We start from the raw sequence: 19,410 nt of genomic DNA, 5'->3' as shown, positions 1-19,410 counted from the left end.
GGAAGGACACCTGGAATTTGGGGGAGTGGCCTATGATCATGGCCCCCCCCCCCCCTCCCCAACATTTTCAATGCTGCAGTCTCACTAAATAGACACTGTGAACATACAACGCCCCCCCCCCCCCCCCCTCACCGCCATGGGTGGGACTCGGGACAGTCCCAAAAAAGTGACTGTCCTGTGAACATTCACACTTGTACATTGTGAAGCACAATGCATGAGTCCCAGTATGATACACAATGGGCCTGATTCTGACCATTCAATCCTGTGCGTGTTCGCTTATATGAGCGGGGGGCATCCGCTGCATTTTCTGGGTGTCCCCATGCCAACGCATGTGGGTTCCCGTTTGCTGGGGATGGGCGGCTGATGTCACCCAGTTCTTGGACCAGGACGCCGCTAGTCTGTCAGCCCAGACTGATTTGTGCGCACTGTAGAAACCCTTCGATAGTTGCGACCGTCGAATGATTTCGAGCCCTCATGCTACCGAGAATGGATGGTTATGTAAAGCCTACATTCGCAGCGCGGTGGGCATATTCGCAGGGGCACACCCGGCGGGCGGCATTAGAAGGCTCACTAAGCATCGCACTACCGCTGCTTAGCGAACCAATCAGAATGACCCCCAATGTCCACAACTCAGTGTCATCCTCTTCTACAGCGCATGCCTTGGTCTGCAATCACTGGGGGTTTTGTACAGCAAATTATCCCTTCCCTCCATTCCTCCATCCAGCGGCGTAGTGCCAAATTTTGCAAAAAAAAAAAAAAAACCCCTGCCGCAAAATGTTGGTGCCCGCCCTCTCCCCTCTCTCCCCCCTGTCTTACCTGTCCGCGTTCGTGGACCGCAAATCTAGCCTCCTCCGGGCTCCGAGTCCTTATGACAAAATGTCCCTCAAAAAATGGCCGCCCCCTTACAGCAAACCATTTTGAAGGATGCTAGAGAAGGCCGCTGCTGACCCCTCTAGAATCCTAAATACTGTCTGCTGTAAGGGGGTGGCCATTTTTTGAGAGACATTTTGTCATAGGGAGCTAGGAGGACGCTAGGAGCGCCGTGACGCAGACAAAGTAGGTCCCGGGCCCGGCTCCCGGCCACAAACGCGGCATAGCTCCCACAGACCCCCAGCGCCCACATTACTCAGCGCCTCCCCGCCGGGGTTTGCCGCACAATGGCTACGCCACTGCCTCCATCAGCTACTGACAGGCGACAGTGAGTAAGTATGAAAAAATAATTTATTTTGGGCCAATATTTCCTTTTAACTTCATCTGTGGCATTGCATTCCTTAAACTAATAATTAAACAGAGGTATATATATATGAGTTATGTTTCAGCTAATTACCTGTTTTGTGCAATGATAAATAAGTACAAAAGTCCATAGACTGTACTGACACATGTGAGTGATTGCAATTAGGGTGGGGCATTCTGGGTAGTGAAATGTCAACTGATTAGATGCATGTAACTGCACCACTATACAATGGCTGGGATGTTATGGGAGCTGGGTTTGCTCCTATTTACTGACATGTCTGATTTTTTTCAGCAAAAACTGCACATTTTGCTTAGTCAGCCAATGGGCTCGATTCAGGCATGGCTGCCAATTGGCACAGCGGCCGATTATCGATACACTGCGCACGTGTACAGCCCGCAGGTTTATGACATATTCACTCAGCTGCAAACGGATGTGTAGCCATACACATTCCTTTGCACAACGTGAGCATTGACTCGCAAGACGGGATTTCACTTTAGTCGGGCGGAGTCTTAACTGAACGCTAGCCACTGCAAATTCGTGGCCGTGCAATCAGGTGTGAATCGGCCCCCCAATATACTAGTGTCTGAGTTCATGAAAAGTCAGCTGTTTTCTACTTAATACCAGGGTTGCCGACCCTCCCGGAATTTCCGGGAGTCTCCCGAAAATCGGGACCCCCTCCCGGCCCCCCGGAAGGGTGGGCAACCCTCCCGGATTCAGGGGTGACCCCCGCTGTCCCCCGGATCGCGGCATTAAAATGCCGCAATCCTCGGGTCTCAGAGGAGGGGGCGGAGCTAAAACGGCACAATCGCGTCACAGGGGGCGGAGCTAAAATGGCACAATCGGGGGGTTAGTGATGTCACTCGTAAGACCCGCCCCCTGAGCGGCTGCTGAAACTCTCAAAGTCAGCCACCCTGCTTAATACAAGTGCGGCTGATAAAAAAAGTTGGATAAAGGTGTTTGTCCATGTTAAACATAAATCTCGGCTGACGTTATAGAGTCCGAGTTAGAAAGTCTTACACAAAACAGCGCGATAAAGTTAGACCTAAACAGAGCTGGGTTTTTTCTAGCAAAAGTTTTTATTTGTATCGATAATAGTTTGGAAAAGGGTTATACAATAAATGGTGCAGTCAGACTCAGAGTACCATATGATAAATGCAAACACATAAAATAAAAAATACATGGTTCAGAGAGCACAGTCCATAAAAAATATGCAAGTACATTCAACAACCCAGCAGAACGTCCCACCATAACATAAGCACCAAAGGGCCGACTGGGCTATCGCATTCAAAGAGCAAAGCAAAAACTTCAATACAAATAAAAGAAAAACACAATAAAATAAAGGGATCACTAGCAGAGTCCTGGGAGAGGGGAAGTAGTGGCGTACGTTCGCCCCAGTTGCCCGGAGGCAAAATAAATATTGGTGCCTCCCCCAACTCTTACATACCGTAGATAAATATATGCATATATTAGTACACTCCAAAGTAAAATTCCAGACAAATATCTTCATTATATTTTGCACCACATTTAGTTATACAGCAATTATTTTAAATTGCAAATTTCTTAAGAGAATTAGAACCCAAGACCTGTCACACAGGAGTCAGACACCTTATTAATAGAGCTTTTTGTTCCTGCATGTTGTAGCTGTTGATTCTAACTATATGAAGCTACCTAGAACTGTGAAGACCAGTACTTCATATAGTTCGAAATCTCATACTTCCCTAGCAGGAGAAAATAGTTCCGTCAGTAAGGTGACTGCTTCTAGTTTGATAGGTCGTGGGTTCTAGTACCATGTATGAAACTTGTTATATTTATATTTATAATAAAGTGACGTCTATGGTGCAGAGGCTATAGGGGGAATCAGCTACCATAGCGACTTCTATCAATTTACTGATGAACAATGGAATGGCCCCTCGCAGGAGGGAAGAGGTGCCCCCTACGAAGCAGGAGCCCGGCGGCTACAGACTTAACTTAAAGGTCTGCCTCCCATGCTAGTTCATGGAGTTCCTAAGCAGGAGGAGTTGAAGCTAGTTTGGAATGCTACGTATATTACAGAAATTTGACATTTTCATGGGGGCGGGGAGGCGGCATGGGCTGCGCCCATGGGAACACCCAGCATTTCTTGGGTGTTCCTTCCCATGAAAACGCTGGCCATTCCCATGGAAATTTGGCAGTGATGCAGCTGCCGGGGGCAGGCAGCTGACATCACTGGATGTCAGCTGCCCACTCTCTTCAGATACTGGGAGCACGCAAAGCTAAGATACCAGAGAGAGTCCTAATTTTGCGCGCTCCTTCCAAATCATCATCATCATCGGGGATTTGTTCCCCACACCCAAGGCTGCGAATGGCTGTTTATGCAAAACATCCATTCGCAGCCATGCAGGGAACTTGACGAGCGGGGGGTGGGGGGGGGGGAAGGTCACAGCTCAAAGTGGCGGGCAGCTGGGTCCGTCAGAGTAGCGGCGGCGCCTGGGAGCTTGTAGCCGCATTTTGGCGGGGCGGGATGCGGCTACTGAATATTTTGAAATGACTGGCCAAACACTGAGAATTCTCTCAGCCAGTCATTTTAAAAATTCAGCAGCCGCACCCTGCCCGGCAAAATGACGCTAAAAGCTCCCAGCCACCGTCGCTGCTTGGACGGACCCAGCTGCCAACAACAATAAGCTGCCCGCCCCCCGCCCCCACCACCAGCTGGCCGAACCCTGCTGCCCACTCCCCGCCGCACGGGGAGGGAGGCTCCAGGTTGGGTGGTCAGATGGCCAGCAGGTCCGACCACCGACTCAGGTTTCACGGCTCAGTGTATGGGCACCTTAAGTTTACTTGTAGGGAACTGAGAGTTAACAAAACTCGTCACAATCTGTAGATAGTGGTATTGACAAAAAAGCAGAGATTGTGCAACAAGCTTGAAGGTCAGTAAATGGTAATGGAGCAAATTGACCCTTCACGTATTTGAAACTATCAATATTTTATCTTTCGACAAAAACTGTCCATAGGCCTGCTGTTTCCTGGGGGAAGGGGGGGGGGGGGAGAGAATAGTTCCATATCAGGGAAGGGGTGCTGTGCCAGAATTGTTATATGCCAAGTTTGTCCCATACTTTGAGAATAAATGGTATAGTTGTGATTGCATAGGCCGAGGCTGGTCTAAGTGACTTGGGAAGCCATACTATCTCATCCTCGTCCCTTCGAAAGCATACCGTTTTCCAGGTCTACCCACCTCCTACACCCCGGGTCAGAGTGCCACAAGATTATCTGATTTAGTTGAGCTGCGTGGTAATAAGAACAAAGCACTGGGAGACCCAGACCTCCTTTAGGTACAGATTTTGCTAAGACAGATCTGCGAAAACATGGTTTACCATGTCACCAGACAAAATGTTACCAAGAGCTTGCATGGAATCCAACCAGAAATCGATACAGAAATAGGTAAAGTCTGATACACGTAAATTAGCCATGGGAAAGGTTTATTTTTATCGTTTTGATCATTCCAAACCTTGAAATATAAAGGCATTGCCATTGTGCCAGATCTTTAACCAAGGCCTGGAACAATGGTGACTACTTAGCCTTAACAGGAAGAGTGGGACTTGGTAGTGGAGTGGTGTGGAGTGTAAACCATTTGTCATAACAGTGGAAGATGGGTGAGAATAAAAAACTTTCATGGCCTGTAAAAAATGGCCACAAATACCTACCGAGGACAGTGTAGTAAACATAAATGGCCACAGGAGGCGATCAAATGCCATTTTTTGCATCTAAAGCCAAGACAATCGATGGATGAAATGTCTGGTATTATAAGGGGCTGGTGGATAGAGCCTACCTGATCTGGGTGTATTAAAGATGACAGCACTCAAACAGCTTGATACCACATGAAAAGCTTGTGTTTGTCCGTCTGTACCTTACTCTGTAGGAGCCCTGACAGTCTCAGTGCTGCCTCTAATTAAAAACCCTCCCATGACGAGGCCGCTGCTGCTGCTGTCCTCAATGGGCTTGAGAAGCATTTGATGAGCTCCACCAAGGAGAGATCAGCACAAGCCTCTCAGCCTCTAACCCAGGGGTGTCAAACTCAAATTCATCGGGGGCCGCATCAGCAGTTTGGTCACCCTCAAAGGGCCGGTTGTATCTGTAGGTCCCCCTGTATAATTATAATGCCATTACACCACAGGCTGCTCCCCCTGTATAATATAAAATGAATGCCATGACACCACAGGCTGCTCCCCCTGTATAATAATAATACCATGACACCACAGACTGCTCCCCCTGAATAATATAATAAAAGTAAAGGAGCAGCCTGTGGTGTCATGGCATTATTATTATTGTGCACGGGGACACCTCAGGAAACAGCAGATATATATATATTTTTTATTGTGAGTGTGATCCTCATCCTCACTTACTGTTTTTCCGTCTGTCCTGCAGCTGCTGCGGCTTCCAGCTTTTCTTCACTGCTTGCTGCGGCCACACTGACCCCGACTCCCGGTCCAGCTTCCCTGCCTGCTCCTACTTCTCTACAAATGCATGGGCGGGCTGCGTCATCGTCATGACGTCCCCACCCAGTGTCTGTCACTGCCGGGCATCAGAGGGAACAGGCGGCCGGGCCCTCCTCCACATAGCCGTGGAGGCCGGAGGCCATGTTTCTGTAGCCGCATACATATGTGCCTACAGGAACATGGCCGCCGACAGTGGAGGAACAGGTAAGGCGACCGCGGTGGGGTGGGTGAGAGGAGGTGGCCTAGGCAGGAGCTGGGACACAATGCCGTGCGTGCTATCTCCTCGCGCGGGCCACATGACGAGGTCTGGCGGGCCGGATTTGGCCCGCGGGCCTTGTGTTTGACACCCGTGCTCTAACCTCTTGTACAACGTCTCATGGTCAACTCTCAGTAATGCACTGCACACTTGTGCAGTCAGTGTGCCTCGGCTCCCGATGCTCAGCACTAATAATTATTGTCATATTGGCAGATAGGCAAAGCTCCAGCACTACCCCACTCCCATGCACAAAACCTTTAGCTAAAAAAGAAAATGCACAATACAAAGTAAACAATTGCCGCACATTTGCAACAAATAAACATTTATTTTTTTAACCTTAAAAATCAAAAATATACTTTGATAGTTCATATACAGTACTGTACTGTGCATTTACTTTTTTTTATTCCCGTCAAATGCATCTTATTCACAAAGAGATGCAACATGACGCATAAGCACCTTTTGCTGATTGAAATGATACGCGGCTATTTTCTGTGTGCAATGGCGACTGTATTTGCATACTAAATCAGGAAAACACTGTAACATAAGTTGGTATGCAGATACAGCCGCAATTGCACACAGAATATAGGCATGCTGCATATCATTTTACTCAGCAGAAGTAGCTTGTGCCTCACATTTGCATGGTGATGCGAATAAGATGCATATTTTTAGGTTTAACAATAACATGAATAGTACATGGCCTATTTTAAGAGATCAGAGTGGTTGCGTGATCATGTCACAGCACAGACACCCTATCATCCTAACCATTTACCTTAGTTTCCCACATCTGATACCTCTGCATCCGTCCTAATGACAAATATGTCTTTTTAATTTCCGAGGGAGTTAATTGGAATGACCTTGGTGTGTTTGTAATAAATAACGAGCACATCCACATCGCTGCTTGGGATAACATAATGCAAGTTTCTACTTGTATGAGTTACAACATCACTGGTATCAGGTCTATTGTTTGCTGGATCTGTGATAATAAGGACTGGTTCCAAATAATCACACCCATGAACTGTTATATACAGAGAGCTGAGCCTCCCGCTGCTCTTGCAGAAGTGATTGTGTCCTGAGATACAGATAGATAGGTAATATCAGTCGGCAATTCTATAGGCTGATACATATGTACTGTACATCTGTACTGTCACTGTTTACCTGTTACCTACCTGGCTGTGGCAATGACCATGTGGTGTTGCTGATGGCTGCCTGGGTGCTGTGCTCAGCCAAAATATGTCCCCCGTGTCTCCCCAGTCCTTGTCCACCACCCTCCCCAGGGTGCATCTAGCGTATACAGTACCTGTACGTCACGTGTTATAAATATATCTGTACTGCCACTGTTTACTTGTTACCTACCTGGCTGTTGCACATTAATCCAGATCAAATTCCTAATATACTGTATGCAAGTATACCTGGCCAAATAAAGCTGCTTTTGATTCCTATAGTGTTGACCCTTTGACCCACAGCCCTGAATTCCACCAGTACAAATCTACAAATCAATCTGCTTATCCCACTATACAAAGAATATCCAATATGAAACGTGTTTTGCAGAGTAAGCAATCACTTGTCCAATGTCCAAGTTATTCCCGATAACCAAGCTCACCGACGCGTAGTCTCTCTGACAATGCATAGCCGCAACGTAAACAGTTAAACTTTACACCAATAAATAATGATGTTTTGTATTATTAGCAACATCAGTGCCAAATGACATTACATGTGCAGGTGTCATTCTCTTTGCAAAATTAGGCAGAGGCGAAGATGAATACAGTAATACACAGGGTGCAAAAACATCTATTCTTCTTGCATTCAGGGTAAATACAATAAAACTGCGTTGGCATGCAGCCCACACATAGAGATCGCCATTGGTGGGCTCCCCATCGACGGAGACTGTATGAGTGGCCATTTATGGTATGTTATGGAAGACCATCGATGGTTTCACCCAGTAATGGTCATCTCTGTTCTTTCACTGATTGGCCTGTGGGCCAATAACAGCCTGGGGGTGGGGCATCAGGGGGGAATCGATGGGGGAAAATAGATGCCTACCCTGGAATCCCGACATCAATGGAGATGCCTATGCTGGAATCCCGACATCAATGGAGATGCCTATGCTGGAATCCCGTCATCAATGGAGATGCCAACGCTGGAATCCCGACATCAATGGAGATGCCAACGCTGGAATCCCGACATCAATGGAGATGCCAACGCTGGAATCCTGACATCAATGGAGATGCCAACGCTGGAATACAGACATCAATGGAGATGCCAACGCTGGAATCCCAACATCAATGGAGATGCCTACACTGCAATCCCGAAATGCCGGGATCCTGATCAGAAGTATGTGGGGCGTGTTCTCATTATGTTGGGGTGTGGGGGGTTAGGTTTAGGCACTAGCAGGGGTCTTCGGGTTAGGATTAAGTCACTAAGAAGGGGGGGGGGTTCAGACTAGGCACTAGCGGGGGACTTGGGCTATGGGGGGATAGGATTAGGTTGCAGAACGAATGAGAGTTAGGGTTAGGAAGCTTAGGGTTGGGCACTAACAGGCGGTCTTAGGCTGCAGGAAGGGAGGGTTAGGGGGCCCTGTAGGAAGGTTAGGGTTAGGCACTAACAAGTAGTCTTAGGGAGCAGGAAGGGAGGGTTAGGGGGGACCTCTGGCATCCCCATCGACTTTTAGCTGTATGTAACACTGGAGGGGACATACATAAATGGCGGAGAAAAGATTGGAGCGATGGATTACTCCAGTTCTCTTAACTCCACGAATGCTATTCACTGTGGCTTTAATCACCCGTGTAAATGTAAGTTAGCTACCTTGATGTAGACCGCTATGTCCGCATCTGGTTCCGCATAGTCCACTTCATCCACGTTTCCATTGTCGTTTTTCATTTGCCCAGTCGGGATCAGGAGACGGGTGTGAAGACCATGCGGTGGGATGTACTCCCGTGGAGAGGTGGGAGTTGTCGGCTGTGAAGAGGAGCTAAGGATATACGGTGACCTTGGCGTGGGGGAAGTCGGGGTTGTAGAACCTGAAGACAGAGACACACTGTGATTCAGTGGAGTCTTGCCAATGTTTAAGTGCAAATTAGCTTGTTTCGTGGAGCCATTTTCCTTGAGCCCATATAGGTCTTCTCCCCCGACCTGCGAAGATGGAGTCGGTGATGCCGTGCTTAGAGTTCCATAAGGACTCAAGTCCATGCTGTCCGGACTGCTAGGGATGGAGTAGGGTCTTTCCTCATTACTCCACTGCTGGGGCAGGGCAGATTCATAGAGGTGCTCAGCCTCCTGCATGGTGGACACTAGGTGCGGACAGTCTCCAAGTGCTCTTCACAGATCCTCAACTTCAGGGGAGTGCAGAGATGACAAGAAGAAGATTATTGATACACAAGATAAGCTGAATATCCCAAGAGCAGTGAGGCGATATCACACAATCATTCACCAGCAGCAGCCTCCTCCTAAGCAGCAGGGATCAATGTGCAGCAGCAGAACACTGCAGTATGCTGACTGTAAACTATACCCAAGGGAGTGGCCAACTATCTGTGCAAGGCAAGGAGCTGGGCACAGCCTGACAGCACACATACACACAGCACGGGGCAGGACAATGCTCAGTATCCCATGTTGCCACAGTTGCTATGTCCCTGAATGTACTAATTACAGTGTTCCGGACTGCAATCATTTGTCACGGTACATGTAACAGGGTCACAATGGGTATGCAGTCCCTGGGTCGACAGTCACTAGATCAACCACTAACGGTCTACAGTGACACCTGGAAATGGTCAACATACTAATAGGTCGACATTGATAGGACAAGCTTTAGGTCGACATGAGTTTTTCACTTTTTTTTGTTGTAGACCAAGTCGGTCATAGTTTACTATCCAAGTGGGCATAGAGGGCGGGATGTACTAAGGGGAAAATGCGGTAAAACCCCAGTTTTACCGCATTTTCCTATGTACTATTACCTGGCCGCACTGATATCGCCGGGCAGGGTATTGCCTTTGGGTGGCGATTCCCTATAGAAGCCTATGGGCTTCTTTTCGCCGCCTCGCCGAGCCCCCCTCTCCCCCTCCCTTGGGCTTACCTTCTTACAGGTCCTCCTGGACCCCGGAAGGTAAGCCCTTCCTCCCTCTAGCAACGCAGCTGGACGTCCTTCTGGCTGAAGGGGGGGAGGGGAGGCGCCGGGGACAGCTACTCTGAGCTGTCCCGGCAGCAGGGGAGAAGCAGGTGGCTGGGAGGTGACTAAGACCCCCTGCAGACCACATTACGGGTATCACGGGGGGCCTCCGTCACCGCACCACGATGTAACCTGCATTTGTTAGTACATATGCGCTGGCATCGTGGCGGGGGCATGGCGAAGGGTGGCGATGTATATTAATACATCCCGCCCAGAGTGAGAATAAAATATTGTGCCCAGCGCAACGAGGCGCCGTGCCCGAAGAATGGCGAGTGCAGTAAGCCATGGGAGGGAACCCGGTACACGTATATGGTGTCCATGTCGACCTTCTGTCAATGTCGACCATTTACAGGTGTCGACCTAAACATTGTTGACCCGCTATACCGTCATCGTCACAAAGTAGGTAGAGTGCACTTTATATAAACATGAAAGCAACGCATAGAGGTACAATAAAATAAATAGTCACTATGGAGGCATACGGCCAACACGATATATAATAAAAAATAACTTTGACTGCAAAGAAATTTGAATTATTTTTTTTGTAAATAATACATTTGTTTTGATACTTGATTTAAAATGAACTGTGGAACTTTTTGTAATAAAAACATCATTTTTACAGAGAAATTGCAGGTTTGCAGCAGGTTGCCGTTTCCATTTTTGCAATAGGGAGGTGTAAATAAATACAGAAGGTAGATTAACACAACTGCGCTCAGCTTGTATGTGCTCTAGGCTAGGTCCAGGTGCTGCTAGTCTCGTTAAGGGTATCCCAGTCCCTTTTTACTTAGATATGGAGATAGTTTGGGGTGAGACAGCGCTATCCTGTTTGTATTGGTGTTTTGGGAATGTGTAAATGAGCAAAGAATGAAGATTAGAGAATAGATGTATAAAACAATGTTAATTTATTCAAAGGTTAGTCTAGAAAGGAATATACTTGTATGCAGGCAGCTTAAAGTAAAGTGTCCATATAATGTGCTTGCACCAGACTCTGATGTATTGGGGATATTGGGGTGGTGGATTAGTAATTACCCTAAGGGTAAGAAGGGGGGGGTACCTCTATGGGTATTTAATTGGTGTTTTAATTACACCTGTGAGGGGTCCCCAAAGTGGGGATTCCTGTGGCAAGTGTCACCAGAAGAGTGTTCCCAAATGGGTTTTCAGATAGTCTGTCCTAGACTTCTTTGGCTACCGTAGGCCCTGTAACAGGACCTACGGTCTCTCCTGGTGATTTGTCCCAGGAATGGAGTCTGGGTGATGGGGTGGTAATGTCTGTGTTCTCAGCAGGGAGGTGCCTTATGGGCTTCGGGCGATTCTGGTGAACCCCCTTACAATCTCATAGGTATGGTTACCTATGCCCTCTCTGCTCAACACTGTCCGGTTGAATGTAGGTGTCTCAGTTACAAACACTGCTAGCGGCGTCCCGCATCGCAGTCTGATGTAAAGTGTGACTCACGGTTCCTTAGGAGGATGACCCTTTTAGGTCAGCCCTGCCTCCGCTAGTCTGACCCAGCATTGCAGCCATCACCGAGCAACACAGATCACAGCAGCAACTAACAACCCCCATCAACCATGGAATTTCTTATTTTGGTGCGCTGTGCCAGCATTGGTGCCTCCCCCCCCTATAAATAGGAAAGACGCCACCCAGAAATGCACAACCCAGAACAGCATTGTATTCTTGCTAGGAACAGGCTTGGCCACTCAATAGTACCGCCAGTTCAAATGAGGCCACACAGTAGTGCAACCTTATTCACATTACATGCTATGATCATGTCCCTTATTCAAATTTCACCAAATAGTTGTACCTCTTTACCATATACATATAATGCCACATTGTAGTGTCCCATATTCATTTACAGAATTCAGTATTTTCCCAATCCTTATACTTGTTACGCCACCCGTTTATTCTCTATATTTACATTACTCCACCAGTGGGTTCACATTACACCACCCTGTACTGCTCCTTATTCACATTATACCTCCATGTACTGCTCATTCACATTACACCACCCCTTAGTGCTCCATATTCACATTACACCACCCTGCATTGCTCTTTATTCACATTACCTCCATTCCACCAAAGGTACTCGAAGGGGGTGAGGTCAGGGGTCTGTGCAGGTCATTCAATTTCTGCCAATTAGAAATGTGGTAGGATGCAATTTTTTGGGCCAAAATTGCAAATGTAATTTAATGCAGTTTCAGCTGTAGAATTGGAATTTGCATGCGATTTCTGACTATATCTGTTCACAGAAATGTGCAAATTTTGTTAACGGAAATGTGCGAATTTTTACAAATATGCAATTTTTAACACATGGTCATAATTAAAACGGCTTGGGGCCAAACCAGCCCCGGAATCATTGAGCAGTCAAGCTTCCAAAAATATGGGGGACAAAAAGCGTAGGGGTCACCCGTATTTCTGAAACCAACCATGGGTTCTTGGACCGGTCCGGGTTCCAAAAATTCAGGGGAAAAAAAAACTGGGGGTCCCCCGTATTTTAGAACTAATACTGGTCTCCAACAGCCAGCGGTGTCATGCCACAGCCGGGAGACACTTTTTATACAAGTTCTCCCGGCCGTACCATGAGCACTGTGGCTGGTCAGCCCTGGACGGGGTCCGTGGGGGAGTCAGGACTCCCCCATTAAAGGTGGATACCCCATCCAGGGCTGAAGTCCGGTGCTGTCCCTGGTGTCTCTGGGCTGTTGACATTGGGCTGATGTGTGTATAAAATAGATAAAAACACATTTCTTTATACAGGACAACTACAAGACCCAGCATGGAGGGGCATTAATGTGCCAGCTGGGTCTTGTAGTTCTCCTATAAAAAGAATGTGCAAATAACAAAAAACATGCCCAGAAATGTATAAGTTTATTAAACACCCAGTTTACACTTTATTCATTCACACGTGAGAGGGGTGGTGGTTTACAGATGTACAGGGTAAGGCGACAGGGGTGCCCATTGTCGCCCCTGTTATTCAACCTAAGGGCAACCTTTTTCTTAGAATATTGCAAGCTAATGACATTATTATATATGCACCTCCGGGCTGCCCCCACCCCCCCTGGATAATAATAATAACAACATGACTCTACAGGCTGCTCCCCCTGTATAATAACAGGACCCCACAGGCTGCTCCCTTGTATATAACAGGACCCCACAGGCTGCTCCCCCTGTATAATAACGGGACCCCACTGGCTGCTCACCCTGTATAATAACAGGACCCCACAGGCTGCTCACCCTGTATAATAACGGGACCCCACTGGCTGCTCACCCTGTATAATAACAGGACCCCACAGGCTGCTCCCCCTGTATAATAACGGGACCCCACTGGCTGCTCACCCTGTATAATAACAGGACCCCACAGGCTGCTCACCCTGTATAATAATGTGACCCCACAGGCTGCTCCCCCTGTATAATAACAGGACCCCACAGGCTGCTCCCTTGTATATAACAGGACCCCACAGGCTGCTCCCCCTGTATAATAACGGGACCCCACAGGCTGCTCCCCCTGTATAATAACGGGACCCCACTGGCTGCTCACCCTGTATAATAACAGGACCCCACAGGCTGCTCACCCTGTATAATAATGTGACCCCACAGGCTGCTCACTCTGTATAATAACAGGACCCCACAGGCTGCTCCCTTGTATATAACAGGACCCCATAGGCTGCTCCCCCGGTTTAATAACAAGACCCCACAGGCTGCTCCCCCTGTTTAATAACAGGGCCCAATAGGCTGTTCCCCCTGTTTAATAACAGGACCCAACAAGCTGCTCCCCCTGTTTAATAACAGGACCCCACAGGCTGCTCCCCCTGTATAATAACGGGAGCCCACTGGCTGCTCACCCTGTATAATAACAGGACCCCACAGGCTGCTCACCCTGTATAATAATGTGACCCCACAGGCTGCTCCCCCTGTATAATAACAGGACCCCACAGGCTGCTCCCTTGTATATAACAGGACCCCACAGGCTGCTCCCCCTGTATCATAACGGGACCCCACTGGCTGCTCACCCTGTATAATAACAGGACCCCACAGGCTGCTCACCCTGTATAATAATGTGACCCCACAGGCTGCTCACTCTGTATAATAACAGGACCCCACAGGCTGCTCCCTTGTATATAACAGGACTCCATAGGCTGCTCCCCCGGTTTAATAACAAGACCCCACAGGCTGCTCCCCCTGTTTAATAACAGGGCCCAATAGGCTGCTCCCCCTGTTTAATAACAGGACCCAACAAGCTGCTCCCCCTGTTTAATAACAGGACCCCACAGGCTGCTCCCCCTGTTAAATAACAAGACCCCACAGGCTGCTCCCTTGTATATAACAAGCACCAATCTACCAGAATATAAACATCTCATTACCTTACTTCCCCATCACCTATAATCGCAGGTTACACGGGGATAATTGCAGCTTCTTCTGTGAAATGGAAATATTACTCATTATATATCTGTACACCTGGGTCGGAGTCTGATGCCGTTTATTACACCAGGGAGTAGATAAGATCCGTCCTCACTCTGGGTTGACGCAACACCGATATTTGAGCAAACAGTGAACGGCTGTGCATGTTTCTTAAGGAGCCCACACACGCACCGTTGCCGGCGGTGCGATGCTGTACGATGGGGTGCGCGCTCCCGCGGCACCTCATCGTACAGTACAAAAAGTATGTGCTGCACATACTTTTTGTACTAGCTTTTTCTAGCATAGCATCGCATCACATGCACATCGTATGCACAAGGCATACGATGCGATGCTATGTGTGCTAGTTAAGCCCACAACGCACGCCGGGATCAGTGCGTGTGTGGGCTCCATAATAGAAAGTCAGGTGATCGCACGGAGCAGCGGCTGGGATTGGCAGGCATGGTGGCTATGGGCGGGATGTTCTAACCTTCTGCGGTACAACCGACCACTAATCGCATATGTACGAACATATGTAATCTGTGGCGGTTCGTACCTTTTCTGGAGAGGGGGCTACCTCAGACTGCAATGCAGGCAGGCACCCCTCCCCCCTCCCTGCCACCGCTGCTGGTCCCTGCAGACAGGGTTCCCGTCGCCTGTGCTCTGAATACAAATGACAGGCACATGCGCAGTACCGTTGTAGGTACTGCGCATGCTCAATCGTCAATTCCGCACGCCAGCCCGCAACAAGGCATCCTGGAAGGAGGGAACACCTCCCAATGGAATTGCCTTGGTGACTGGCAGATCGGACATCCAATAGGAAGTCACTGCCAGTCACAGTGAAGCCAGGGCAGTCTCACAGACTGCATCTGGCTTCACTACAGTGGCGGATTTTACCTGGGGGGGTGCAGCCCTCCAGCCCATAGGTAAAAACCGCCACTGTATGTAATTAGTATTGCAATGCACATCTCCTCCAATAAAAGCTGCCCATTGCAATGCTGGCATATCCAGGTTTCACCCCCTCGGACTCCCTCTGCGCACGCGCACAGAGCCGGGGGGTGGGGTGCAGGGAGGATCCCTCTCTGTTAGGATGCTGAAAGAAGCCCATAGACTTCTATAGGGTTACCCTTTACACCAAGGACCCGGCATCCAGGGCTCAGTACATATTGAGATCGAAAACTGGCTATTGGGCCCATTTTTCCTTTAGTCCATCTCACCCTAGATGAGGAATCTGAAGCTGATGGGAAGGGTTGGAATTATCTTTAAATTAGACATTAGAAAATTTTTCTGAATCTACCCAAACTCTTTCCTCTTGGACACTGTTGACCTATTACAGCCATCGTGAGGAGTTTAACACTACTCCATTGGCCCAGAGTCGGTCACCTTACACTGATGCAGGTCTGTCTTATCTGTGGGCCCGAGGCAAAGCAATGCACCAGATAACTTCCCACGGTGTCTCTCCACCGACTATCAGCCATCCAGCAATTAGTATTAGCTACACCGAAGACGGAGCAGACGCTGACATCACGTGACATCAGCTGCCCATCCAAACAGGGTATTCCACGTCTACATTCCCAGAGGAACGACCAGCATTTCATGGGGGCACCCATAAATACACTCCCCCCCCCCCCCCAGCCCTCCCTCCTCTCTCTCCTACCTGTGCAAACGCCTTGGCAAGTGTGATACCCGCTGAAGGCATTCGCACAGGGGGTCTGAATATGCAGAGAGACCACCCACCCTCAGAAAGGGGACGAACTCTGCCCATTCTGACTCCGAACCATACCGAACCACCCCCATAGTCCCAACACCAGGCTCCCTCACACTGAAATTGGTGTCACACGTTCCCATTACTGTATAGAAAGATATTTTACTATAGTATACTGGGCCAGATGTATCAAGCTTCAAAAAGTGATAGAGTGATAAACAGACAGCCAATCAGCTCCTATCTGTCATGTTACAGGCTGGGTTTGAAAACTGACAGTTAGGAACTGATTGGTTGGCTGTTTATCACTCTTCACTTGATCACTTTTGGAAGCTTGATCCATCTGGCCCATTGTATGTAATAATAATGGAGAGATTGTTGAATTATAACCTTACTGATCTAGTATAGAACGTTCTCTGGACTTTGAGGTGACATTTACAGTTTAATTATTATTATTATTACTATTATTATTCTGATTATTGCCATGGTGCTGTACAGCATTAACATTCTCTTACCCAGCTCTTGCCCGCACGTCTCTGAACGTGGGTACAGTTTTCCAAGCAATAAACACATTAATAAAAAGCTAATTATGTCCGGTAATGTGTTTTTTATGGGCACCGTTGGGATGAATCATGCATGTAGGGAACTGCACAGCCGCTGCTTTGCGTGTCGTCATAATGCCAATGCAGAAGGAGGCATGTGTAGGAGATAGATGGCGCCTAACCAGGGCCGGCACCACCACTAGGCAGCTTTAGGCATTTGCCTAGGGCGCCGGCCACTGGAGGGCGGTAGTGAGACAGCAGCAGCGCAGCTCCCAGAAGAAAAGTACCAGGCCAGCAGGGAGCAGGTGAGCCGCGAGCATACCCCGCCCCCTCCCCTGGAGCCCGCCTGTGGTTGGTTGTCATCAGCGCTGGTCCCATCCGCCCATGGATATGTTTGGCAAGAGGCAAACTGCGGGTAGCGCCCACACCACCCCAGTCAGCGCAGCTCCTGTTCGGCGGAGTGCAGTGTCTTTTCACTTGGGCAGCGGGCGACTTTGGGTTTCTTTGCCTAGGGTGCCTACAATTCTTGCACCGGCCCTGCGCCTAACTGCATTAGCGAGGTTCCCAGTCCTGATTCCGATGTTTGCTTCAGTGACGTTCAGAGTGCTTTGAGTTGCGATGGTTTTTTAGGCACTGGCCAGATTGCATAAACCGAAGCTTACCCAGCCTGGCCATAGGGTCCAGTCACCCTGGTCCAGTAAATCCGCATCCAACGACCCATCAAGGCTTCAAAATGGCACACCCCCATTTTAGAAACTGGTGCTCTGTCACACACACACACACACACGGAACGTGCCTCGCATCACAATTGCAGGAAAAGGACGTGCGGTGTGACACTTTTCATGAGATCCTTCACAACAATTTGTCAGAATCGAATCAAAAGTGGTGATATCACACTAGCGGATGGGGGCCTTTACTGTTTCTGATAAAGTGCTGCCTGTCAGCCAGCCACAGCTCTGGGGATGCCAGGAATACTGTGCGATTCTGGATAGAATTTGCAGTATTACACCCAGGACATCTAGTGGCGGCTGATGGGTATTGCACCAAATACTCAGGTCTCAGTCCAAGCAACTGAAATGAGAGGTTTGCTTATGGGATAATAAGGAAATGATTTAGGTGTTTATCTGAACTGGAGATAACGGTGATAATGTTACGTTAACAAAAATTCAAAAATATTTTCTAGGCCTACTACAGACCAGGTGCATGTACTGAGATACGGTATGCACATGGGACTGTCACAGTGTCACATTACAGCCGGTCCTCACTCAGGGGGTTATTCAGACCTGATCACGCAGCTCCTAATTTGTAGCGGCCAGCGATCAGGTAAACGCTGCCCCGCCAGAGTCAAATCCCTTCTTGAGAACAGATGTGTATAGGTAGCGAATCAATTCGCATCCGTGCAAATACGTACCTGCCAACTTTCTGGATCCTTGCAGACATCCAGAAATGTGGGGGTGTGGCATTTCAGGAAGGGACGTGGCCTTCAATTGGCCTACAATTCGCTTCATTCCGCGAGGCCATGTGAAATTCACACAGCAGCAATCAGGTCTGAATCAGGCCCTCAGTCTCCAAGGCCACCTTACAGTCCAGTACAGTCCAACTAGACACGCCCTTTGGGTGGAGTATGACACACCCTCTCAATGGGGCGCTGTGCAAAATTCTACTACCAACTATAATCTCCCTGAAACTAGTTTTCAAAAGTAGACAAGTATGGTGCAAAATGTTACAGGGAAATGTTGCAGCTCCCAAGGTGGAGGAAGCCCACCAGCAAGTCATTTCCCTGGGCGGTTAGTACATACGTGCAACTAATAATGAGATAAATGAGACAATGATGACCAGTAAATATTTTCCATTCTAATATAAGAAAATCAGGGTTCCCCTTGTGCTCTTAATAGTCTGGCAAGTGTGTGTGGGAAAGGGATCGAGCATAGGGATCACTAAAAAAGTGGCAAGCAGTACCAGGTATGCCAGGCTGGGCTGGTCGCACTACCACAATCAAAATACAGACACACGGTGTGGATCCCCCTGTTATAATGTGAACCAGTCGAGTACGTCGGCGATGAAGTATGCGTCAGTGAGAATACCTATTATTATCATCATCATCATTATTATTCATGTATTTATATGTGTTTTTTTTTAGTCTTATTTCATAACAATGAATAAATAAAATCAACCCTCATGCAGACCCAATGTCAAACTGTTTTATATTATACATGGATTACCCCAATTACAATGTAAGTGCTGCTCCCACTACCCGGCGTTGCCCGTGATTTTAAGAATGTTTGTTTACAAAAATCAGTTTAAATATAAAAGACACCGTTTTTTTTACGTTGGAGCGCAGCACATTATGCATCTCCTGATATACTCTGTGCTGCTGGGGGGGACCCGGCTACTGCCACTATATAACTCTGTGTGTGGGTTTGTGCTATCTCCGTTCCCATCCTCACATCATGTCACTGTCCCTGTCACATGCAGCCCTGTCATCTATGACATATCATGCATGTCCTGATATGCTCTGTGCTGCTGTCCCACCCCTAGGGGTGCTAAGGGTGTCTTACCCCCACAGTATTTGATCACAGACTGTAACTGATATGTGTACCAAGTTTGGTGTAAATTGCTCCAGGCATTCTAGAGTTATGCTGTATGCTGATATAATCC

The 19,410-nt window shown here is 48.2% G+C and overlaps 1 protein-coding gene across 1 annotated transcript in view; it reads right to left on the bottom strand.

Annotated features, from left to right (window-relative positions):
- The window catches only part of CLIC5 (CLIC family member 5), a 112,651-nt gene extending 103,395 nt beyond the window's left edge, over positions 1-9,256 (bottom strand). The window contains exon 1 of the mRNA XM_083178686.1: positions 8,765-9,256. Coding sequence (XP_083034812.1) covers positions 8,765-9,241 — 477 coding nt within the window. The 5' untranslated portion in view covers positions 9,242-9,256. The remainder of the gene's footprint in view (positions 1-8,764) is intronic.
- Between the last annotated feature and the right edge of the window lie 10,154 nt (positions 9,257-19,410).

This window comes from Crinia signifera, chromosome 3, assembly GCF_055691185.1.
Source record: "Crinia signifera chromosome 3, ASM5569118v1, whole genome shotgun sequence".
NCBI lineage: Eukaryota > Metazoa > Chordata > Amphibia > Anura > Myobatrachidae > Crinia > Crinia signifera.
The sequence above is the reverse complement of the archived record's forward strand: the minus strand, read 5'-3'. Positions and strand labels throughout refer to the sequence as shown.